This window comes from Thamnophis sirtalis, unplaced genomic scaffold (assembly GCF_051295495.1).
Source record: "Thamnophis sirtalis isolate CommonGarterSnake01/CBP01778 unplaced genomic scaffold, rThaSir2_p1.2 scaffold_1, whole genome shotgun sequence".
Lineage (NCBI taxonomy): Eukaryota > Metazoa > Chordata > Lepidosauria > Squamata > Natricidae > Thamnophis > Thamnophis sirtalis.
In genome coordinates, this window is record NW_028261381.1 from 67,928,464 (window position 1) to 67,951,881 (window position 23,418).

The 23,418-nt window shown below is 39.0% G+C and overlaps 1 protein-coding gene across 2 annotated transcripts in view; it reads right to left on the minus strand.

Moving 5' to 3' along the window:
• SYT7 (synaptotagmin 7) overlaps window positions 1-23,418 on the minus strand; it is a 257,645-nt gene that overhangs the window by 40,431 nt on the left and 193,796 nt on the right. Inside the window, exons 7-8 of one of the 2 annotated variants that reach the window (XM_087715086.1) lie at window positions 14,041-14,163; window positions 6,261-6,396 (exon numbers count right to left, since the gene is read on the minus strand). In XM_087715086.1, coding sequence (XP_087571212.1) covers window positions 6,261-6,396; window positions 14,041-14,163 — 259 coding nt within the window. The remainder of the gene's footprint in view (window positions 1-6,260; window positions 6,397-14,040; window positions 14,164-23,418) is intronic. The other variant, XM_087715082.1, reaches the window with a different exon arrangement.

Consider the following 23,418-nt stretch of genomic DNA (forward strand, 5'->3'; position numbering starts at 1 on the left):
AAGAAATATGTGTGTTTCACCACGTCTCTGATGTTCTTTACTACTTGAGGAAGATTGACTTTAGTAGAACAATGCCTTTTCTGAAATCCACTTGAAAAACAAAATGGCCAGGGCTATTTAACCCAAGCCACATTCTACCCTCCAGCAGTTGCATTCTGCTCCATTTCCTTTGTATACTCCTGATAGCAGAACCACGGACATTACTATTTACAGCAACCTGAATAATACAAAGCTTCAAGATGAAACATAGATAGTCAGAAGACAAGGAGAGGAAACTACTAACAAGAACAGCAGCTTGTGGGAGGATGCTTTAGGAGTAAGATACTTCACTCAGGCTACTTTATAAAAAGATATGTCAGAGCTCTTAGATACTGACTAATGTAGGAGAAAGCTATTTAGGGAGCATGTTGAAATGCATAGGAGACCATTAAATAGCATCTGGTAAGTTTCTAATGGTAGTAAAACGAGGTAGATCTACATACTTTTTCATGGCAATATCTTGACTGAAGGTAGTTTGAAAAACCTCAGCTTTGTGGGGTTTTTTAAAAAAAGCGAATGTATTTCTGTTATCTATTTATTTCAATATATGCAATTTTGTCTATCATTTGCCCTGCATTATATAACTTTTACACTAATAAATGTATTATGGTGCAACGATCCTTAATATAAGCATTTCTAGAACTGAATTGCAGTTCTTGTGCACTCGGTCCTTACTGATGTCGTAAGAAGTAGTGCAAAATAGGTTTTACAACAAGAAAACATAACGATAAAAAAAGCTATTTCCCCAAATCTTCTTTCTGAATTATTTATATTTCACCTCTTCAAACGGGCTATTAGAAGGTTTTTCAACTCATAGATTACAGTTCTGGTGCAGTTTCACAAAGTAATGGCTAAACCTTCATTCTAATGTGATCACTTTTCAAAAGTGCTTTAAATCTTTTTCTTAAAGGTTTAAAATGATGAGGCTTTGCACTGACGAAGTTACCTAGTTTGGGTATTGCAGAGGTTCCCAAACTTGGCAACTTTAAGACTTGTGGACTTTAACTCCTAGAATTAAAGAGCTCTGCTGGCTGGAGAATTCTAGGAGTTGAAGTCCACAAGTCTTAAAGTTGCCAAGTTTGGGAACCACTGGGGTATTGTAACACTTGCAAGAAACCAACCAAGTTCAGAGATCACCAAAGACCGCTCTGGATTAAAATGAATAAAGATCCCCATCACCGACCACGTTGCTCTCCATCTTATGATACAACTCTTCAGAATACAAATATTTAACCCGATGTCACTAAGTTGCTTTCCACTTCTCCCCTCTAAGGTTACCTCTCTTCCATGGCTGCTCTTCTCAATTCCACCGCAAGAGGGGAGCACATGCTATACATTGCCTATGTTTTATGTGAGAGAAATCTAGCTATTTCTTCAGCCTGATTAAAAACTGTCGGGAGGTGTCAGCTGATAACTCCCACGAGGGAAATCTTCCACAACTTCTCAATTCTAATTGAAGAAAAGCAATACAAGCAATAAAAATAAAGCCACAGTCTATGACTTTGTGTAATTGACCTCTATTGCATTTGTAACTCTTGTGGATTCACTTGATTCTCAAAGCTGTTTCACAAATGGATGTATATCACTAGCTAACCAATTTCATTTTGTTTAACCATTGGTGAGATCATTCACAAGATAATTGCCATGTGATCATTCTGAAAGTGTAGATCAGCTTTATATTAGAAATTTGCTATATATCAGGTAATCCCAGACCACACATGTAACATTCTCACCACTCAGAATTGGTTTATGATGGAGATGGCTGTTGTCTAAATATGTTATATAAATAAATATTCTATGCTCTATGTCCTAGTGACGAGCTACTACTGAGCTGCTGCCTGTTCAGAATCAGGTTGTGCAAGTGGCGGGTGAGTGCGACCAGGTGTGAAGCTCCACTTGTGTGAGCAGCAGACCATATATGCCAGATGGAGCTGTGCACATGCGCATGCCTGCCACTCACACAAAATCATGTCCTCTGACCCCCTTCGTGCCAGGCCACCATGCTGGAAAGCTTGGGACCACTGTCCTAGTGGACAATCACTTAAATATGAGCCAGCAGCATGCTGCAGCCACCAAGAAAGCCAATGCAATGACGTTCTAGAACCACTTTATAAGGCCTTGTTAAGACCACATTTGGAATACTACATCCAGTTTTGGTCACTATGATATAAAAAAGATGTAAGACTCTAGAAAGAGTGCAGAGAAGAGCATCAAAGATGATTAGAAGGCTGAAGGCTAAAGCATATGAAGAATAGTTGCAGATATTGGATACATCTAGTCTAGTGAAACCTCTAGACTAGACGTGACATGACATCAATGCTTCAATATTTGAGGGGCTGCCACAAAGAAGATGTAGTCAATTTATTTTCCAAAGCACCAGAAGGCAAGACAAGAAACAATGGATGGAAACTAATCAAGAACAGAAGCAATCTAGAACTAAGGAGAAATTTCTTGACAGTGAGAGCAATCAACCAGTGGAATAGCTTGCCTTCAGAAGTTGTGGGTCTTCCATCACTTTTAAGTGATGGCTTTTAAGAAGAGACTGGACAGCCATTTGTCTGAATGATTGAATAGGGGGGTGGACTAGACTGCCAAGGTCTCTTCCAACTCTGATATTCTATGTTCTAAATTTTAAAAAAATCACATTATGATTCATGGTTTGATCTGTTCCATTTGTATGTCTCTCCCCCTTCCCCTGTGTGCAATTGACACCTACGTACCCATTGGTTCTTGTTACAAGAATGGTATAATTAAGGAAATGACATGTCAATCAATGTATAAGTAATACAGTTGTTATACTGTAAATGTGCCAAATTTAAAGTATATGGATCTTCCTATAATGAAGAAAATAGGGACTAATGACATTTTCTGATTTGATCATAAATAGAATGTCAGCCTCTCTAGCGAGAAAGTTCTCCCGAAGAATTAAGAAAAAATATACTTAACCAGAGCAAAGTATCTGGTTTTCCATAATACCCAATGAGATGTCTCCAGGAAATTGAAAAACTAATTGTTGATACCGTAGACTTCAGGGTATTATTGCCTGTGACTCAGGAGATAGTATATAGGAATCCCAGTAATCACTAAAAGCCTTGATGAGCAATCATACATTGTATATCTTACACATGATACTCCCATTCCCAGTGGTGAAATTCAAATTTTGTTACTAGCGGTTCTGTGGGCGTGGCTTGGCGGGCATAACAGGGGAAAGGATACTACAAAATCTCCTTTCCCACCCCACTTGGGGCCAGTCAGAAGTGGTATTTGCTGGTTCTCCGAACTACTTAAAATATCCGCTACTGGTTCTCCAGAACCTGTCAGAACCTGCTGAATTTCATCCCTGCCCATTCCCCTGTCTCCCAGATTATGGAATTAGCTTCATAAAGAGGTGCATTTGGCTCCTGCTTTCCCAGTATTTAAGATGCTAAACATATATCTTGTCATCAAACTTTTAGTTGTTAATAATTTTAATGACCGCTTTTCATTGTAGTAATCCTGCTTTACTGTATTTTAATTTCTCTAAGCCACTTTGACTATTAGAAATTTGAGTATAAATTCACATTTCACCAATCAGTCAAAAATTATGCTGCTGCAGCATGAATGGCTACACCAGCAAAATATATCCTGTCCTGCCTGCTTAGACCAGGAAGGGGGGGGGGGACCCCATTCCAAGTTCCTAGTAAAACCCAACATGAGGAACAGTATTAATGGCTACCTTAACATGCTTTGTAAGAAAGGAATACAATGATCTAAGGATATGAAATGCAAGCCTCTAGCATACTGTATGCCCCTCTATTCAAATTGTGATTTTGAGGCTTCTATCTCCAAGATGGGTACTATAGTACTACAACTTCCATCACTTTCAATTTCTCAGAAGGACACCTGCTCTGCAATGATCTGACAGTGTACCTTCTCTGTACTGATGTTCTTCAAGTTCCAGTAAAACAGGTGGGAGGTATACTAAATTCTGTGACGCCCCCCCCCCCCAAGCTATTATAAATCCAGTATAGAACTTCTCTGTTAGCTTTTTTCCTTATCTGCAAACCAAACTACAAACTAAACACAGAATTGGCTCTTAAGCTTTTAGTCTAACATAACAGTATGCGTAAGAAGACATAGAACCATACAATAATAACGCTTTTTTCTAGTTAATGAGAGAGTGGGGGGAGGGAGGGAGAGAGAGATCTCAACAGGATCAATATGATAAACAAAAGGTATTTAAAGCAGGTTAGTAACATTAATATATTGTTTAACATATTGCAGTCCTCATACAAATATATTACTTGGCTTAAGTTTGCTACGGGTCAAGCGTATCTGTCTTGCATTCTGTTGGATTTATTAAGAGGAATGACATAAGTGAAGGTTGCCTTTGATCACAATACAAGGGTCTAAGTTTTTAGCCTTGGGCTCCCTTTCCTCTTCCAGCAACTCCATTAAATCATTGGGTGGGTCATTTAATGGCACCAGAAGTCAGTTCTTTGCCTGCTGTGCTCTGTTTAGACTAGCTTGTTAATCAGTTCCTAGCAAACAGGACCAAGTTAATGGGCTGTTCCTCATGGCTCATTTAAAATGTTATTCACCCAGCAGAAAATTATATCAGCAGCATAAGAACTGCTGCCCCTGTAGCCAACTCTACTTTGCTCTAGGCTTGTGACTGGCAAAAGATGGTGTCTTCATTTATTTCATGCTGGACATGCTAAAGGGCTGGCAGATTCTCCTGTTTCCCTTCCCTCTTGCTAAACTTCACTTATAGGGGGGGGGGGAATTCCATCCAACAGTTATCCTTAACATGGGATGAGATTGGACAGTTTTGACAGATGGCTAGACTGGTGGATTTAGCAGCCGTCAAAATTCAAACCAGACCTGGGTGACAAGTGTCCCAAGGGCCTGCATGGAAAGGAACTATTTTGTTACACAATGGCAATGTGCATCCTTTGTATCTTTCAGCCTGTTATCTGGGTTACTAATACACACATTTGTCATTATTTAAGGGTATTAAAGTCATGTTCAAAAGTAATGACAGGTGATACAGGTGAGGTCTGGGGAGAGGAAAAAGTAGGGGCCTCCTGCACTGTTTCACCCAACACTCCCATTTATGTCTCCTCTGCTAAATAAAGACATTTAAAAACCAAATGCCAAGCAATTGATCAATGATGGTGTGGGGGGTATTGGAACAGTGAAGCAAGAGGGAAAATAAGCTTGTACATCCTCACCCAGTTGACTCTCTGGAAGAGTATTTTTTTTGAACCTATATTGAAAAGAATAGCTAATGACTACATAGAGAGGTGTGTGTGTGTGTGTGTGTGTTTAAATATAATCTCTTCATGCCAGAATTGAAAGTTGTGTTTATGGGATATATGAATATACTATGTCTATGTGTATATATAGATTTTAATTGTTTCCATAAGGGTTCTTTAATTTTTGAGTTTTTTCGTCTTCTGTTTAGTGTTTTAGAAGTGTACTCTTTATGATGTTTTATTGTTTGTTTCATTGTTTACCTTTTGTATTTTTGAATTTATTTTAGCAATCCTGCTACAAAATGTAACAATAGGGAAGAAGAAAAACATTAAAATGGTCACTGTTGCTTGCTTAAGAGGGGAGCACTCTTTTAGCAATACAGAAGCTGAGGAATAAGTTAAGGCTGCCTCAGATGAAAGCAGAAAATTAGATGGGGATGCCTGTGCCATGCTTAGTACAAGGGAGAAAGGCTCAATGAGGAGATGAAATAGACAAGGGTTAAAGATGCTACAGTGGAAATAAGGGAAAGAGTCAGATTTGCAAAGATGAGTTTATAGCTGACACAATATATACAGTTTATGTAGTTCTTTTCATGGGAGAATGCACAGCTAGCATTTAAAACACTTGAACATCCTTTTCAGGCCCATGACAATGTTGTGCTAGCTTGTGTAATGACCAACCCTTGCAAAGTTCCTTCAAATGTTGTTGGAAGGCTGCATCTCTCAAGATATTGTGAATTGCACAATTTCATAAGATTTTATATGAGTTCACTGAAATCTCAAGATTTGGTGATCCTGAAACATTCTGGCCTTTCCTTTGGATTTTGAAAATATGCCATGTTTAATTTGATGATGACAGGCACCATTTGTTGTGGGGTGGACATAGTTGGAGGAAAAGAGGTAAAGGGACACAGAGGCCTTTCCTTTCTCCAAATCATCCATTAACAGATATTGTAAAACCAGTGGAAAACTATCAATACTTACCATCAACATCTCACTAGTAAGGGAATTTACAAGGTCTGAGACAGATGAACGGGGCTCTGTTTTGTGATCAGTGTCCTCATGTTGGGTCTGACCTGGCACTGGTGTTGTGTTGACAACTTTCCCTCCAGAGGGTAATCTGTGGGAGAGAAGGGAAACCTTTACATATGTTTTGAATATAATAAAAACTCAATATTTGTAATAGGGAGAAAGAGTATATATTACGGTAGATCCATTCAACAGCAGAAAAGTAACAAAAATTATGCAGTATTATTATTTCGACATCTGGTATATAGTTTTGAATTTATCATGATCACTTTCATTTGTGGCCCATATATTTCTGATATATACTGTTAAGTGATATTTCTCAGTTTTTCCTGGTAATGATTACTAATGAGAATGATGATAAAAACAACATATTGTTTTCAGACTTCTATTCTGCTTTTTCTCCAGCTCAAAGTAATTTTACATGGAGATATCCCTTCAATTTATCACCATATCCTAAACTCTGGTCAGATTTTAGGCTGAATGAAGGAACTGGCTCAAAATCAACTTGTGACGTTTCCTGGTGAACTTGAATCTGGATTTCTCTGATGCTAGTCCAGCACTTTAACCACTATACCACCTTGGCTCTCATTATCTCTTGAGGCTGAGCCAGATCATGAATGCTGGTTGGATTTGCTGTGGAGCTTGCTGCCAATTCCCGTCCCACCTCACAGGCCATTAACCTTCTCCAAACACAAAATTCCTTCTGTCAAAGAGAGAAGTGCTTTTGTTTACTTTCCTTGACAGGCAATTTCTGAGATGACGTACAGCCAGATGGTTTCTCAGCCAGTGTACTCAGAGCACCCAGGGAACCTGAGTGCTGGGTGACAAAGGGATATCTCACAGGGCTTTAGAAAAGGAGCAGAGTCAAAAAGCTAGGATAGATTGTCTGTGACAGATCATATCTCTAGTCCAAAATATGACACAACCTGAGTTAAACCTCTTCACTGTAGCCTACTTTTTGCCAGATGAATCAAGCTGTTGCAGTTTTATCTTATTATCCACTGATTATGCCCCACTGAGCTGTATCAATGATAGCATATGTAGCAACTGCCTTCCAGCTTACTTTTTTTTGCAGCAGAGAGGGAAATTGTTAACCAAAAACATCTTGGCAAGCCCTGGCTTCTTTTGTGTCTCTACAACAGCATAGCTATGGATTCTCAAGTTGAGCCGAGAAGTAATATCTATGATACAGATAAGAACCTATTTCACCTGTTAATAAAACATTCAATGTGAGTCTCCACATAACATGACTTATTCCACATTCCAACACACCTAGTCTAAATTATAGATTCACCAAAGCATATTTAAAACCTAGCCTCCTTCTGCTTCCTACCAGGGTATTCAAACATGAAATATGTTTCTCATTGGCTTTTATTTTAATCAGTGGTCCTCTCCTCCTGACAAGCCTTAGCAAACTTAAAAGAATCTAATGTTTTCAGTTAGTCAGGATGGGATGTTATTATATCTGGCATAAGAAAATTTGGATTTTAGGATAGAGAAATGAGGTAGTGAAAAAAAGAGGAACTGCTGGGCATGAGGGTGTGAAAAGGGCATCTATAGGGGGAAGATATAAATATTTTATTGTCTAAAAATCTATTTGGGAGAATGGATGCAGAATGGGAGAGCTGGTTACAATTTCCAGAGGCTGGACATTTAACAAAGACATATCAAGATTCACATGTGATATACAAAGACATGGAAGAGAATTTATGCAACACCTTTTTTGGATAAGTTGAAGAACAAATGGAGTATTTAGTGCCCGGTTAAATAAATAATATTCATCTCGAGTTTAAATATATTTTACGTTTAAAGATAGAAAACTTGCCCTCTTCCACTCCAATTTTTCTGAGTGTGAGGAAAATACTGAATACTGAACAAATCTAGGGTAGATGTGCTTTGTTTGAAGTGTTAAATTTTCATTTGGAGGGACCTGCAGTATGTGTTACTTGGCCAGAAACCTGCTCTTTCGAGGCCCCTTGTGTGGATTTTATGGAAGACTTTTATATAATAAAATATTTATAGCACCCCCATAATCCACAGTTATTACTGTGTATCATTTGTGATGCTCTATATGTTTCCTCAGAGACAGGGAAAGTGCATCACAGAATGGTAGTATTTCTCTTCAGTAGCCCCCACGATTGGAAGGAGCAAAATGTTAAAGAAATACCTCTGTCTAGGTTGCCAGAAGTAGAGCAAGTCTATTCCTATAGTGTGGCATGGGAAGCACTGGGCACTGAATGTTAAGCAAGCATTAAAGGTCACCCATCATAAAGCCTAGTGACTGGTGCTGGGAGGAAAATAGGAATGCCACTTTCAATTTCTGAAGTCACAGTTGATAATTAAAAACATCAGAGGGAGAGTTTTGAAAAGCAACAGCCTTTATTACTCCAGCATGTGACAATAAATATATCTATCTGAATCAAAAAAATAGCTACCTACAGGGCTGAATGTACCCAAGAATGGCCCGGGGTGGTAGGTTTTGCTTGTCCATTCAGGGCAAAATTCTTAAAAAATCATCAGAACATATGAATGCCTTGAGGATGATGGGGTTATTTTTCCATCTAAGCCAATTGCATTTGCTCTGATGTGATGCAACTTTAGGTGGTGTCCTGCAGAGCCATTCCCACCACTTCCTACTGGGGCCTTCCAATATAGAAGCCATGCATGCAGTTCTATTCCTGAGCTGCAGTCCTAGTCATAAGAATACATGCTGGGGGCTCTTCCTGCGTGTTATACAAGGAGCTTGAAAAAGAGCAAGTCTCCCAATGCGGAGAAGGGCTTGTAGAGCAGTAAGCCTAAAGCCGACTGTTTTCAACCACAACACCAGGCTTAAATCTTGTCAGCAGAATAGACTCACTGAAGTTGTCAATAAGAGACATAAAAAGAACCGAAGAAACATATACAGACAAAGTGTTCAGTGACAGACAAATAATATCAGACAGATGCTAAGGGAGAAAACCTCCAAGACTATGATGAGATATGAATCTCTTTCAATGTAACACAAAGTGTCAGATGCACCAATGAACTGTTGCAATGGCTTATCACATGCACATCTGTAGGTATCCAAACATGCAGACGTATCTCTCACACAATCAAAAATACTGCTATCAAGAAAAAGAGCAATAAACAAATAACATTCAGGGGCAGGTTCAAGCTTGTTAGACCTATGCAGAAGGACAGACCAAGCCATAGGAAATTTCAGATAGAAAGATCATACTCCGAGACAGACTGGACACATGCAAAGGACTAGACATGCTGCCGGTGTATACCTGGAATAGAGACTAGCACATGCACATACAGATAAAAGAGACTGAAATAGCTGAAGAAAAAAAAAGGTTTAAAATAAGTGTGTGTACGGGTGTGTGTAATATTAGAGAAAGTGTAAGCATATGCGGGAGATCAGTTGTCAGAGGTTATGACAAATCCGAAGTTATTTTTGCAACCACACTATACTGAATCAGCTGCAAAGCTTGTCTGGGAGTTCATGAATGCTGCAGAGTCACAAGAAAAGCAAAGAGACACAAAAAGGCTAAAAAGGAAGAAGGTCTTCTATTACAGGATCTGCATGGTGCCTCCTGATAGAACAGAAATAGAGTGAAAGAAGTGGGTAAGACAGAGAAACACACACACACACACACACACACACACACAAACACACACTCAGAAACGTTAGTAAGGGAGAAACAGCACACCCACAGGACAAGGCACTGGATTGGAGTTGCCAAAGCTTGACAATGGAGGAAAGATCAGACAGCAACAGTAGAAAGACTAGAAAGAAAAAGAGAAAGAGCAGAAGGAGGTATTATAGACAGAGGGTTGGGGGCAGGGGAGAGAGAGACATAAGGCATGAGAAATTCATAGGCTCACTGCAAACAAGATCAGTGGAGAGAGGCCGAAGTCAGATGTAGCTGGAGTGCAACCAGAACCCTCCCAGCAGGCAACCCCCTCCCCCCCCACCCCAGGACTGCATCACAAGGCTTGTTGCAATCACTGGGCAAGATCAGCATTCCAAGGGCCAAGCAGACAGAGAAGAGGAAGGGATGCAAGGCACAAAAGTGAAGGGAGATGCAGGGAAAGGAGCACAGAGGAGTGAAAACAGCATGGTGTGGGTAAGGAAGCAAATAACAAACAGAACACAGCTGGAAAGGGAACAAGTAGAGACATGTTTCCATGAAACAGGCAGGAAAGAGGACTGAGGGCTTGAAACTGGCATCCCATTCCAATATTATCATGGCTGGTAGTATTTGTCCAGTCCACAAGGGCTCCATTGCAGAAGGCTGCAATTTGCTGGGCCAATTACATTAGTCTCTTCTACACATCAGTATCTAGAGCAGGGGTGTCAAATTCAAGGCCTGCAGGCTGGATCTCAGGTACTTACCTCTGGCCCATGGGGCCATCATGGAAACAGCAAAGGCCCAGTCTGCGGTGCCTCCGCCAGTGAAAACAGAGCTTGGGAGGGCTGAGTGTGGCCGTCCCAGGCTCTGTTTTCAGTCATGACGGCCTCCTGCAGCCCTCTGCCAGAGAAAACGGAGCTCGATGGGGGGGGGGGGGGCGTCGCTCCATTTTTACTGGCACTGCAGGAGGCCATTGTGGCTGAAAACAGGGTCCTAGAGTCTGTTTTCACTGGCAGAGCACTCGGGCCACCACAAGCACCCCTGACACAAGTGATGTCATGCTGGCCACCCCGACACCCAAACCTGCCCCTGAGGCGGCCCTCAATGAAATTGAGTTTGACACCTCTGATCTAGAGGGAAGGGGAACATTGGTAAAGGACTGACATAATTAGCATGGCCTAATTTTGGTCATTGCTGAGGGTATTCTCAGGACGATGTGGGCCGAGTAGCATTTGGCCAGCAGGTTTACCGCATATACTAGTTATGAAAAGATCGTATAGGACACCAAGGTCAAAGGAAAGGAGTAACCAAATGATTTTTGATTCAGATATCTGATTGTATGAAATTTGCTTCCCATTGTATGGGATTTATTTCATATATCTGAAGCCCCTAAGATATGTCAAGGTATGGCTTCTCTTACACCAAAGTTACAAGATCTCTGCATCTTTGGTTTAGAAGTCACATACCTGCTTGTCCTGACCTACCCCAAAATTTTCACAAGGAAATTTCACAAGGAAATTTAATCTGACAATGTGAATATTTTCCAGATGAAACTGAAAACACTAGCTTTACTTTTTTTTAAATATAGATCATGCAAGATCCTACCAAGGCATATCTAGAGCCCTTTTATAAAAACTCTACTGTACCTGACTGACATTAGGTATTCCTGTTCCTGCTAAAGATGAATTCACCCGAAATACAGTGTGTGTACACTGGAATACAGTGAAGCAACTCTATAAGTGGAATATATCTAAATATTTAACCCATAATTATGGCAAGATAGATGAATTTACTTATTAGCTATCTGTAACCCAGTTTTCAAATTACCCAATGATACAGAAATTATTAAATGGGTCTAGATCTATGCTGCTACTTTGAATTGTGTTTTTCTAACATTTTGCTTTATTATGTGGTCTTATACTGATTTTTTTTACTGTTGTTGAATGTTTGCTTAAATAACAGCAATAACATTAAATAAATGGGTGCATGCTGAAGTGATCGTAAGTTATTTCATAAATAAAATTTTGAGTTTTAAAAAATGAATAAATATTGAAATATGGACTTACAGAGATACCTGTAAGAGGTACAGAGATTATGTGATAAATAGAAGGGCCTTCTTTTCTTAAAGGAAAACTGGCCTTCTGAAGTTGCTATTTGTCTAAGAGGTAAGCTGTTAGCTTTCCTTCAGCTTGCAGAAAGGAAGACTTTTCATCAAACAATAAGATAAAGGTTGGGGAGAATGGTGTCTTCTCACTGATCAGATCTGATTAGGACCCACTGCAGTGGCTGTCTTTTTGCATACAAAAAGCACACAAATGTGACTTGTGAATGAATGCTGGCCCAAGGTTCCACAATTAAGTATGTATATTATTAAGACTTCCAAACTTAGAATGTCTCACACAATTTTTTATAACAATATTATAAAACTGGAACTGGTCTTCATAACCAGTTCTAGAAAGACATCCTTCACTGGCTGTTGCTGATTAACTGCACAACAAAGGATACTTTCACTTAAGTTAAGTAGAGATGCATTATGGAATGAACATGAGCCAATGTGTTATTTCCTCTCCTAGAGCACTGGAATGATTTGAGAGATTGTTTACCTACTACTACTTAAATTATACATTGAAAAAAGCCATGTGAAGCATGCACCGGGACCATCAAATAGGAAGTGGGAAAATATTTAGTGAAACAGTGCCTCAACACAGTTAAAAATAGCTGGTAGGTGAGAAATGATGCCAATAAAATTAATTCACTGATCTTGTGAAATCTGCTCCTTCACACCATTTCACACCCATGTGAGAACTATTGAGGGCTCTGCCTCTGCCTGTAGCTAGCTAGGCAGTTCTTCTTGGACTCCCTATTGTTTAGCTCCTTCTATGTGTTATAAATAACTATATCTTAGTGAATCTCTTTAACCGACTGAGCGGAAGGTAGGGAAGAGGAAAAACAAGGAACGAGAGACTATTTATCATGGAGTAGCAATACGTTTACTACTAGGTAGGTTAGTTCAGGTCATCCAAGAGCCAAATAAAGGCCATTCTAATTATAACAACGTTGCACCTCAATTTGGGGGTAGAATTTATCTATCTAATTGGCTTCATTAGGATGATAATTCATTATCAAGATAGCCTAAATTCCTCTATATTTTACTCCAGCAAGACTATCATACAAAAAACATTTTCTTTGCCACATCTGTAAAAAAAGTATATTTTAGTTGGACAGGTTACTGAGAAGAATTCTCTGCATTATGGCTCAGGAAAACTTCCTGTCCCCTTAAAATCTAGGTTCATTTTCAAGAAATTTCATTCTGAGGATAAAAGGTCATGGCTGTTGACAGGCAATAAATACCAGCTTATCTCTTTATTCTTCAAACCTATTGTTCTTTTTTTGACATTTATAACATTTGAATATTATGTCCTCTCTATTTTTACAACAAACCTGCTGACCCCGAAGTAATTTTATGAAGTAAAATCAACTCGTGTCCTTTTTGGTTAAATCTTGGTAAGTAATAGACAAAAATACTGTCCCATTTTTTCTTATAAATATATTTAGAAGCAATTCCTAGAACACTCAGTAGAAATGTAATCTGCACAGAATTCCACTTTACTTCTGAATTTACATGCAGTCATCACATTAAATGGATTTGTCTCAAGACTAGTCTTAAACCCAGGATCTGACATTTTCTTTTCTTCTTCAGGTGTGTGTGTGTATGTCTTTCTCTTTCTCTTTCTCTCTCTCTCTCTCCCTCCCTCCCTGTGTGTTAGTGAGAAAGAGATAGAGAAATGCTTGTTGTAGAACATATACTCTGTGTTCATACATTTTCAGGGCTATAAGTGAAAGGGCTATATGAAATTGGAGAAATGTACTAGGATTTATGTGAGTTAAGTACGCAGTGTGCATTTGGGGGAGAAAAATAGCCACAGGATTCCAGTGATTTTTCGAGAGAAACTCAGCAACCAGCAGGGGAACAAGGATGCCAGCAGGATGGTCTTAGAGTGGCTCAGTTGAGAATTTCTATTTCCAGAACCAGCCTTCCATTCTTTCGTTGGGCTAGGATGGAAAGCTCTCTTTCCTCTTGCTGGTTCTTGCGGCTCAAAGCCTCTGTCTCCTACTCATACCTCTTGTCCCCCTGAGAATTCTGGTTCTGCTGGTTCCCAGTAGTTTGTAGATCAGGTATATTGGCAAAGTCGTCCTGTTCTGAGAGCCCCAAAACAAGTGATAGCACCACCATACGGCCTTCCCTGTCCAGAGGTGATCCATCCAGGGGAGTGAAGAGGCCCCAGATTCAGTGAGCAGGATGCAGGTAAAAGAGGCAGACAGGAAAGAGAAAAAAGAACAAAGCATAAGACAAGATGCTAGAAGGAACATAATTATTATAAAACTGCAATGAAAAGGAGACTATAATATGTAACTACTGTTCTCACAATACACATTAAATTCTCAATCCTCTTTGAAAAGATTCAGAGCAAGAATTAACAGAGGTTAGAAGATACAAAAGAATTTATTACAAGGGAGTTGCATAAGACAGAGTCTAGAAAGCAAATTTTCAAGAGAAAAGCATCTTGCTACATTGGCCATTATAGCAATATAGCAATAGCAGTAGACTTATATACCGCTTCATAGGCCTTTCAGGCCTCTCTAAGCGGTTTACAGAGAGTCAGCATATTGCCCCCAACAACAATCTGGGTCCTCATTTTACCCACCTCGGAAGGATGGAAGGCTGAGTCAACCCTGAGCCAGTGAGATTTGAACCGCTGACCTGCTGATCTAGCAGTAGCCTGCAGTGCTGCATTTAACCACTGCGCCACCTTGGCTCTTTGGCCCAGATAAGAAACTTGATCTATTTCCATTTTTTTTATTTTCAGATAAGAAACTTGATCTATTTCCAGAATCATTGGTTCATTTATTATTTTTACTTAATAGATTTATATTCTGCGCTCAAATAATATTTATATTTTCTTCCTCATGTTTTTTTCTCCCCAATAATCTGGTGAAGAAATTTGGATTCAGAGAATTACTGGTCCAAGCCATTCAGTAAGGTACCACAGATGAAAATGGATTTGGATACCACTGATTGCTGATGGGAGTTTGAAACAATCGTGTTGCACAAATAACTGCACATGTTGCAGTATATTTTACAAAATTGTAGCTTGCTACACAGTTATTAAGCAGCACTAGATATTTTGGCATTATCAACAATAATTATTGTCTGCCAGCCAGAGTCACTTCTCATGAAATGGGCGGCCATAGAAATTTAACAGATAAATAAATAATAGCGGGAGATTAGGTGAAAATCATTGGAGTGTAGTTATTGGAACTACTCTGGGGTCAATACCAATGAAGTGCATTGTCAATTATTGCTACAATTAAAACTGTTTATTGTTTGGGGCTAGAATTTGATATTTTCCCATCTTTTGCAGTGGAGAATATTACTCAAATCTTTGCATATATTTAATCTTATCACGGTCAAATCAAAAATCACAGTAAAGGATGTTATGGCCATCTGAAATCCCAACCAGAAAACAGAGGTTTTCGACTTTGATATATAGGCCTTGTAAATTTGTGTCCAATGTGATTTTAAAGCTGATTTCTAAGTTTTAGAGAACTCTAAGCATTTTTGTTCTGAACAAGAATGTTTTGGCCTTTTGTTGACCAGCAGTTATTACCCCAAGGTGCAAAAGACAGTGGTGCATAGAAAAACAATGCTGTGACTGCAGTTTTGGTGTTGTTCATATATCAAACATGAGGTATCTTTTCGCTGTCATCCAGGCTATCCTGTTTATCATTCCTTGTGAGAATGTATCCTTCCAAATACACTAGCTGAATTCAGAATGGGTCAAACAACTCCGGAACTAAAAGAGGCTCTGAGTAAGAATTGTGTGATAAAATCTGAAGCTGCCTGAGCTGCAATGTACCAGAGACCAAATGTGAAAGGACATGGAACTAGAAAAGGGAACAATTATGACAGCTAAATGTCATGGAATATTCAAATACATTACAACTGGCCATCATCCTCTGTTCTTCCCCCTTTATCTGAGTTTCACAGATGTTTAATAAAAAGATAATGATACAGTTTTGGATATGAATCAACAAAGAAGCAGAATCTTTAATCAGCAGGATCTTGCTCTGGTTTGGCTCAAATCTTGTGGCCAGCTTAAAATAAAACCCAGAGCAAAATCTAAGACTGTGAGTGTCATATTGGTCTGTTTGTTCTGTAAATAATAAAGGACTTCCATAGAAACTCCAACAGTGAGAGAAGTAATCTATGGCAATAAAATTAGAAGTGATGCTAAAGTACTTGTTTAAGTGACACATTATGCTATAAATTGGCTATTTTTTTGATATTTTATTCATCATTTCTTTTACATCCCCTCCTTATTCTGGTCAGACACACAGGCCTACCTGGGAAATTTACTTTTCAGTAATAAGGCTCCTGTTAGATGTTTTATTTAATAGAAAGTATCATGGACACGAACACAGTAAGAGTGAGCCAATATTTGTAACATCAATAATATTTTGCCCACGCTGAGATTATGAACCAGACCACAACATCCTCAGGAAAATGCTACCAAAATTAGCTACAAATTCTCTCCAATCCAGTTTCATATAGCTGTATTGCTGAGAGTGGATATTTGGGGCTTGCACTAAAATTTTGTAGTGGAATCCCATATAAGAAGGGTGCTTCTGCTTATGACTCCAGCTTACCTTAAAAAGGGGGGAAACGATGGAGGTTTATATCCATCTTTTGGATGTGTCCCAAATTCTGAGCTTGCTGGAGTAGGAAAAATGTTTTTGTGGGTTTGATCCAAGAAAAACTTTCTAATATGTAGCAATATTGAACACTGCCGTAATAAAACTTGAACCCTCATTATAGGTAGGCTAGGGAGTGTCATCTTTACTTTCCCAAAGTTTGGCAAGCATCATCTTCTCAGAATGAGAAGCCACATTTGCAAATTGTACATTTCTCAAAAATGTTTTGGGGAAAAAGAGGAAACTCTTCAAATAATATCAATCTATTTAACATTTCAGTAAAAACTTTAAAAAGTGGCTTATTTCTCTCCTGTCATTTGATAGGAAAACATACGAAGCCTAGAAATTCTGAAGGGAGCTTTGTTTGGATCAGAGATGAAGCAGGCAATTCCCAAAATAGCTAGAGGTAAAGCAACCCATTTTCTGAAATGCTAAAGCAAGATTGGGGGCACATTTTTGTTTTGATTCTTAGACTGATTTACCATATGTTTGATGAGATAGAAATTCAGAAGATTTCAGTCTGGCAGCCATTTTAAAAATTAATGAAATAAGAAGAAGAGTCTGCAGCTGGATGGCTGAGATAGTTCATAATATCTAGAAGAACATCTCTGCCAATGTTAGTTGTCTATCAGAAAAGGAAAGATTTCTATATGTATTTTATGCTGTCCTAACCTTTCCCACGGTTGCGAGACTTTCTCAGGCTGATCTATAAAATGTTTCTGTATCTTACATCCGCATAGAAGGAAGCAAGGAGCATGTAGTTCAGGAGATAGGAAAGGCACCTTAACTCTACACTTGTCCTTCAGACTACTTATAATGAGTTATTCACACATAAAAATGTAATCGACAGCTTGCTCTATCTTCAGGGGCCTTCGATGTACTTCAGAATCCAAAGTGACACAAAGGCTAAAGTGGTTGTTCTCGCTTTCAATAATAGCCAAAGACAATCACCGACTCCCAGACTCTTAGTTTCTCTGTGTCTCACTGTTCCACAACTGTAGTTAAAAATATGTCATCTCACAAGCCCAGTCACATTGTTTTAATTAATGATTATTTTAATTCACAAATGTATATGACTCTGCATATCTTCTGCATCCCCCGAGTTTGAAAAACCAGGACCTTAATTTGAGGAGCTTGTCTTGCTGCCAAATTGAACTGTTAGGTTAACAGCGGGGACTGTAACAAATAAGGATAGGATTGCTCTTTGAAATAAAGAGTTATAAAAAAGCTTGATGGTTTTAAAGGAGAAGATGAATGCCATGCCATAGGTTTAGCCATTTTGGCTCCTGAATCCTTCAAAATGAGAAGTATTTCTTATTGTCTTGAGAGTGTGTGTGAGGGTTCAAAAAGGAGCATTAAGTCTCTGCTTTGTTAAGTCTTTTTAACAAATGGGGTAATCAGAAATGTATACAGTATTCAAAATGTGGGCACACCATAGAGTTGTACAAAAGCATTTGCAATATTGGCATTTTTATTTCCAAGCCCTTCTCTAATGATTTCTAACATGGAATATATTTTTCATAGACACCTTACACTGAATTATCATTTTCATTGGGCTTTCCACTATTAATGACCTCAACTTCTTATTTCTGATGATAGAATACTCAGATTCTGTCAGTATATAGATGAATCTAAGGGGCTTCACCTCCATGAAGTTAAATGGAATTGCATTTGCCATTTGGCTAACCATACACCCAGTTGTCAGAGACCCTTCTGAAGCTCTTTGTAATCATTTTGGTTTTTATCACTTTGAATAAATTTTAGGGGAGTGTTGGATTGGGTTGGACCAATCCAGCATTCTGTTCCCATACTGGCCAAAAAGCAAAGACCGAAGTTGCACAGATGGTAGTTATCACATGGAAACAGTTTTGGCAGTATGAACTGACCATAATGTGTACCCTGGATCTTAGTTATGTCTTGATTTATTTCATTCCTAACATCAACTTCCCTTAGGAGCCCAAGGACTAATTTAAATACATCTTTTCCTTGAAGTTATGATCTAACCTTTAGTTTCATTTCACTTATTCCAATTACAGCCATTTTCATAATAATGATACAAAATATTTATAGAGAATAGATCAGTCATTCCTAAGCAGATTTTCTTAGATAACTTACACCTCAATGCTCATAATTTTCAGCAATCGTGTTAATTAGGGTCCATCACACTAAGAAGGCATTAGATTAATGGGATAAAAATTAAGACATAGGAAACACACTTATTTTCACAACTACAATATTTGCTCTGTAGAATTGATGGGTTGAGAAGTTGGGAGAAAGAGAAAGTCTAGTTATGTAGACATTGTCCCAAAGATCATCCTCTCTGAAAACAATAGTTTAATGAATTGTTGTTTTATTGTACAAACACTACTGGCATGACATACTCAGATCTATTCTTAGTTTTCTGTTTATACACTTCAGCACAGAGAATGGAAAAGATACCAGTTTTTCCACCCAAGATCTGTTAGATTAGAGGATTCTTTGGTATTCATGAATGAACTTTTAATTGTGCCTGATGAATTTGTGACCAAGGGCATCTAAAATTCTGCATTGGTTGAGCAACAGGTGAAGAGAGTGTAGGGATTAATCTTAATCAGCCCAATTCAAATTTTTAGATGGCGTCTGCTACATACAAAGTCTGCTTTTACAGATTTCTGTAATAAGACTGTTAGGTTTGATTTATTCGTTCTATGAAGTCATCTCATTCTGCGATCATTAAAACTAAGGGTTTGTTACTTACAGCTTATTGTCCAGGTTGGAAAGCATTTTACCTTATACAGTATCTGCTAACATGTGGAACAAGTCTTATTTCCCTTGGCAAGGTTACTCTACTGTTCCTACTAACTCAAAAGCCAGAAGATGTTCTGTTCCAGATGGAAATAGTATTGTCAATGTTTGAAAAGTAATGTCTTATTATATATTTCTAATACTATGGCTGATTTGAACTAATTCTGTACAGATATTATGGATAGTAATGCAGTATTAACCATCATGGTTATGACCCAAATATATAGTCACAAGCAAAAGTGTCTAGGAATTTAGACTTATCTTTAAGATGTGCAATGTTGGATCGTCTAGGTACGTTCAGTTTTCAGCATTGAACTGTGCAGTAATTGGAAAAAATGATATTTTTTAGTGGAACCTTATTATGTGATGCATTCTTTAATAAACTTTCCTAGTAAGTTTGGATCAATGCTAAATTAAAAAAAAATACACTGGGAAGTGAGTCAGCTTTCGTTGATTGAACCTGAAGGTTTTTCTACCGAATGGTTTTATTCCATGGATTTGTTTTTGTTTATCCTGCCTTGGGTTTTAAATGAGGGGTGTCAAACTCAAGGCCTGGGTGGGGGGCAGACCTGGGCGACAGATTGCTTAGATCTGGCCTGTGGGACCGCCCTGGAAACAATGGATCAGCCGTAGTTCTTCTGTTCTTCTGTTCTCGTAGTTCTTCTGTTCTTCTTCAGTTCTTCTGTCAGCGAAAATGAAGCTCAGGAGGCCACATGCAGCCCCTCCAAGCCCCATTTTTGCTGGGAGATGGTTGCAGGAGGCTGTTACAGCCAAAAATGGAGTTCGGGAGCCCGTTTTCACTGGCAGAGCACTCGGGTCACCACAGATACCCCTGACACAAGTGATATCAAGCTGGCCACACCCATCCAGGCCAGCCCCCCCCCCCAGCCTCCCCAAAGTCAAACACAACCCTGATGTAGTTGTCAATGAAATAGAGTTCAACACCCGTGCTCTAAACTGTCTTAACTGCTGTTTTTGAAAATTATCCTAAGAAACTTATTAAATAAAAGATGTTAGCCGCTAACTATTGTTACCTGCCTAACAGGCTACCAAAATGAAAGGAAAACTGATTTATAAGCATTTACTGCTTGATCCTGCATCCATTTGTGAAAGCTGAAAAGGTTTGGCAGCAGAGAAATAGCAAGTTCACTATTCATTGTATGTGAATATAAAGCCTGTCATGTAAATCATGACAAGTTAACATTTAGTTCTCAGTGCCTGTTTTTCTCAGTTACTAATTACTATAGTTACTACCACATGGGAACAGACTGCATTTTGTCTCAAATGAATTATACATTCAGAAATACCATGTGATATGGACTCCTGGAAGACAATGAAGGATTACAGTTTTGGAGTTTGAAAACTTTCTGCAGGACTTGAATCCTTCTCAGTTTCAGTTTCAGTTTAATAAAATTTGTATGCCGCCCACTCCCATTGGGACTCTGGGCGGCTCACAAGCAAGATAAAAGCATTTAAAAAATTAAAGAAAATATACAATTATTAAAATAATACACCATCCATTCAGTCTAAGTGGGGCTGGATATAATCAACAGCCCCAGGCCTGCCGGAACAGCCAGGTCTTGGATGCTTTACGGAAGGCCGGGAGAGTGGTAAGGGTCCGGATTTCTATGGGTAGATCGTTCCACAGGGCCGGATCGTTCTCCCTACATCAGGGGTGTCAAACTCAATTTCATCAAGGGCTGCTTCAGGGCTGTGGTTGACCTCAGGAGGCCGGCCATGTGAGGCACATCCACACAGTTGGTGTGGCCAACTGTGTGGATGTGGCCAACTGTGTGGGCATGGCCAGCTTGATGCCATTCACTGGATGTGGCTGACTGGGTAGGTGTGGCCGATTAGGTGGCCATGGCCACTTGATGCCACTATCCAAACTGCTGGCATGTTTCCTCTTTGCATTGGGTGGACCAGGCTGAAGCCATGTGGCTGGCCCCTTACATTTTCCAGGATGGCCCCACGAGGCGGATCTGACCACATCGTGGACCAGATCCGGCCCACAGGCCTTGTGTTTGACAACCCTGCCCTACATATTCCCTTATATATTTACACTATGGGATTTGGTCTTCTCAATTGGAATGAGTGATATGTGGCTTCTCATAGGCTGTTAGTCTGCACTTCTTATCTTTTCATATTTGGCTGGGTTGGTTAGGAAAAATGGGTCTTGGAGGTAACACCATCTGGGGTATGGGCATATCTTGTAAATTCAGAGGGGAAAGAATGCAAGTGGAAATACAAAGGCAAATCTCACCAGGATCAGTATTCCACTAAAAAAAAAATTGCTTTAGCAAACTGCTCACAGTTTCTTTGGTTTAGAATAAAGCCTAGCAATTATTCACTCACAATAGCAAGAGCTGTGAAGACCAAGGAAATATCTGCTACCAATAATTTAAACCCTGTTCTTTGCCAGCCACCATGCAGTGATTTCCACCTATCAGATGCACATCCTTCAGGTGAGGTGTGGCATGTTCAGAATAGCAATTCATTTGTTGATCTCATTCTATGAGTACATCATTTTTTGCAATTCAAAGTAAGCCAGTTGGCAAGATTTAGTGTAAAATACTAAATTTAGAAAATGAACCTCACTCAACTTAAGGGGAAACATGTAACAATGAAGAGGGAAAACTGTGATATTTTATGACTCTTGTTAATCGTTCCCCAGATGTCCTACATCTGCATAAAAATTAGTACAGAGATTGACAATGGCAAGGAAGGAGATTCTCCAAAGAGATTCAATTTGCCCATCTAGCTGGAACTATTCATTAATACCATCATATATTACAATGTACAATATGTACATTCAGATCAAGAATGCCCAATAGCTAAATGGTCTAATGTCCTAGGCTGCATTATATGTTTGATAGGTACTGATCAGTGGAAGATCACAAGTGTACCTGCCCACTTCTATAAAATGAGTTTTTTAATCTTCATTCTAAATTTGTAACATATAGAACTCTTTTTAAAAGGTGCAGATGTGATCTTTGTCACAATGAATATTTTGTCTGCTGACGTCAGTCTATTATTATTTCAGCTTCCTTCAGGCGTGGAAAAGATAAATGCATCAACACTGGATACAAGGAAACCAAGATTTCTTTTTAAATATAAACGTAAAGGTATTGGCTTTTCTGCTGTTTGGGTTAGGAGAGTGAGAGTATTAAAAAGCTGTAGCTTTTTGAGAAGGAACATCAATTGGACTAAGTAGCTTGTTCTCATTTAGTGGAAGCTTTTCCCCCCAATCAATTAACAAATGATGTTGTGCAGAGAGGACCACAATCCCCCAGAGCTCAAATGAAATTCATCTATAAACCATGTAAATGAAGAGAAAGCTACAGGCACTTTCTACATAGAGCTTTGGCCTTGTCACTTCTCTTAGGAGATTTGAGATGCTTGGGCAAGATAGACAGCTTCCTATTGTCCATCTCTCAGGCTTTACCTCTCTCAATGCAGCAAAGCCTTTGTAGGGCCATGCCACCGTTTCTCTGGAGTCTCAAAATAGAACAGAGGGCCATTTGGCCATTAATGTATACACTGTAGTTGAGCCTTTTAAATAAAGCTCCCCAAGACAATCATGGAAGGAAGCAAGAATGTGGAGAGAACCATGCTTTCTTTTTTTGGCACTTCCTCATTAATTGGAGGGGAAGAGTTGCTCAGGCTATTCAGCTAGAATTCTCAAAATTGCTGCCTTTAATGATTGTAGGCTTTTTTCCGATGGTTTTGAGATGTTGAGCTGATTGGTTAGGAAGTAAAAAACACTGGCTCTATAAAATTATATCTCTATGCCTCTCTCTATATATCACTATCTCTATCTGTAAGACAAGAGAAACAAAAATGAACAAATGAATTTGTTCCACAGTTCTTAAAGGCCCCGTCTAACACTATCTATCATCCTCTTTCAGTAGCAGGCAAACACATTTTACTTTCCTTGTCCTCTTTAAAGTCAATTTTGGACA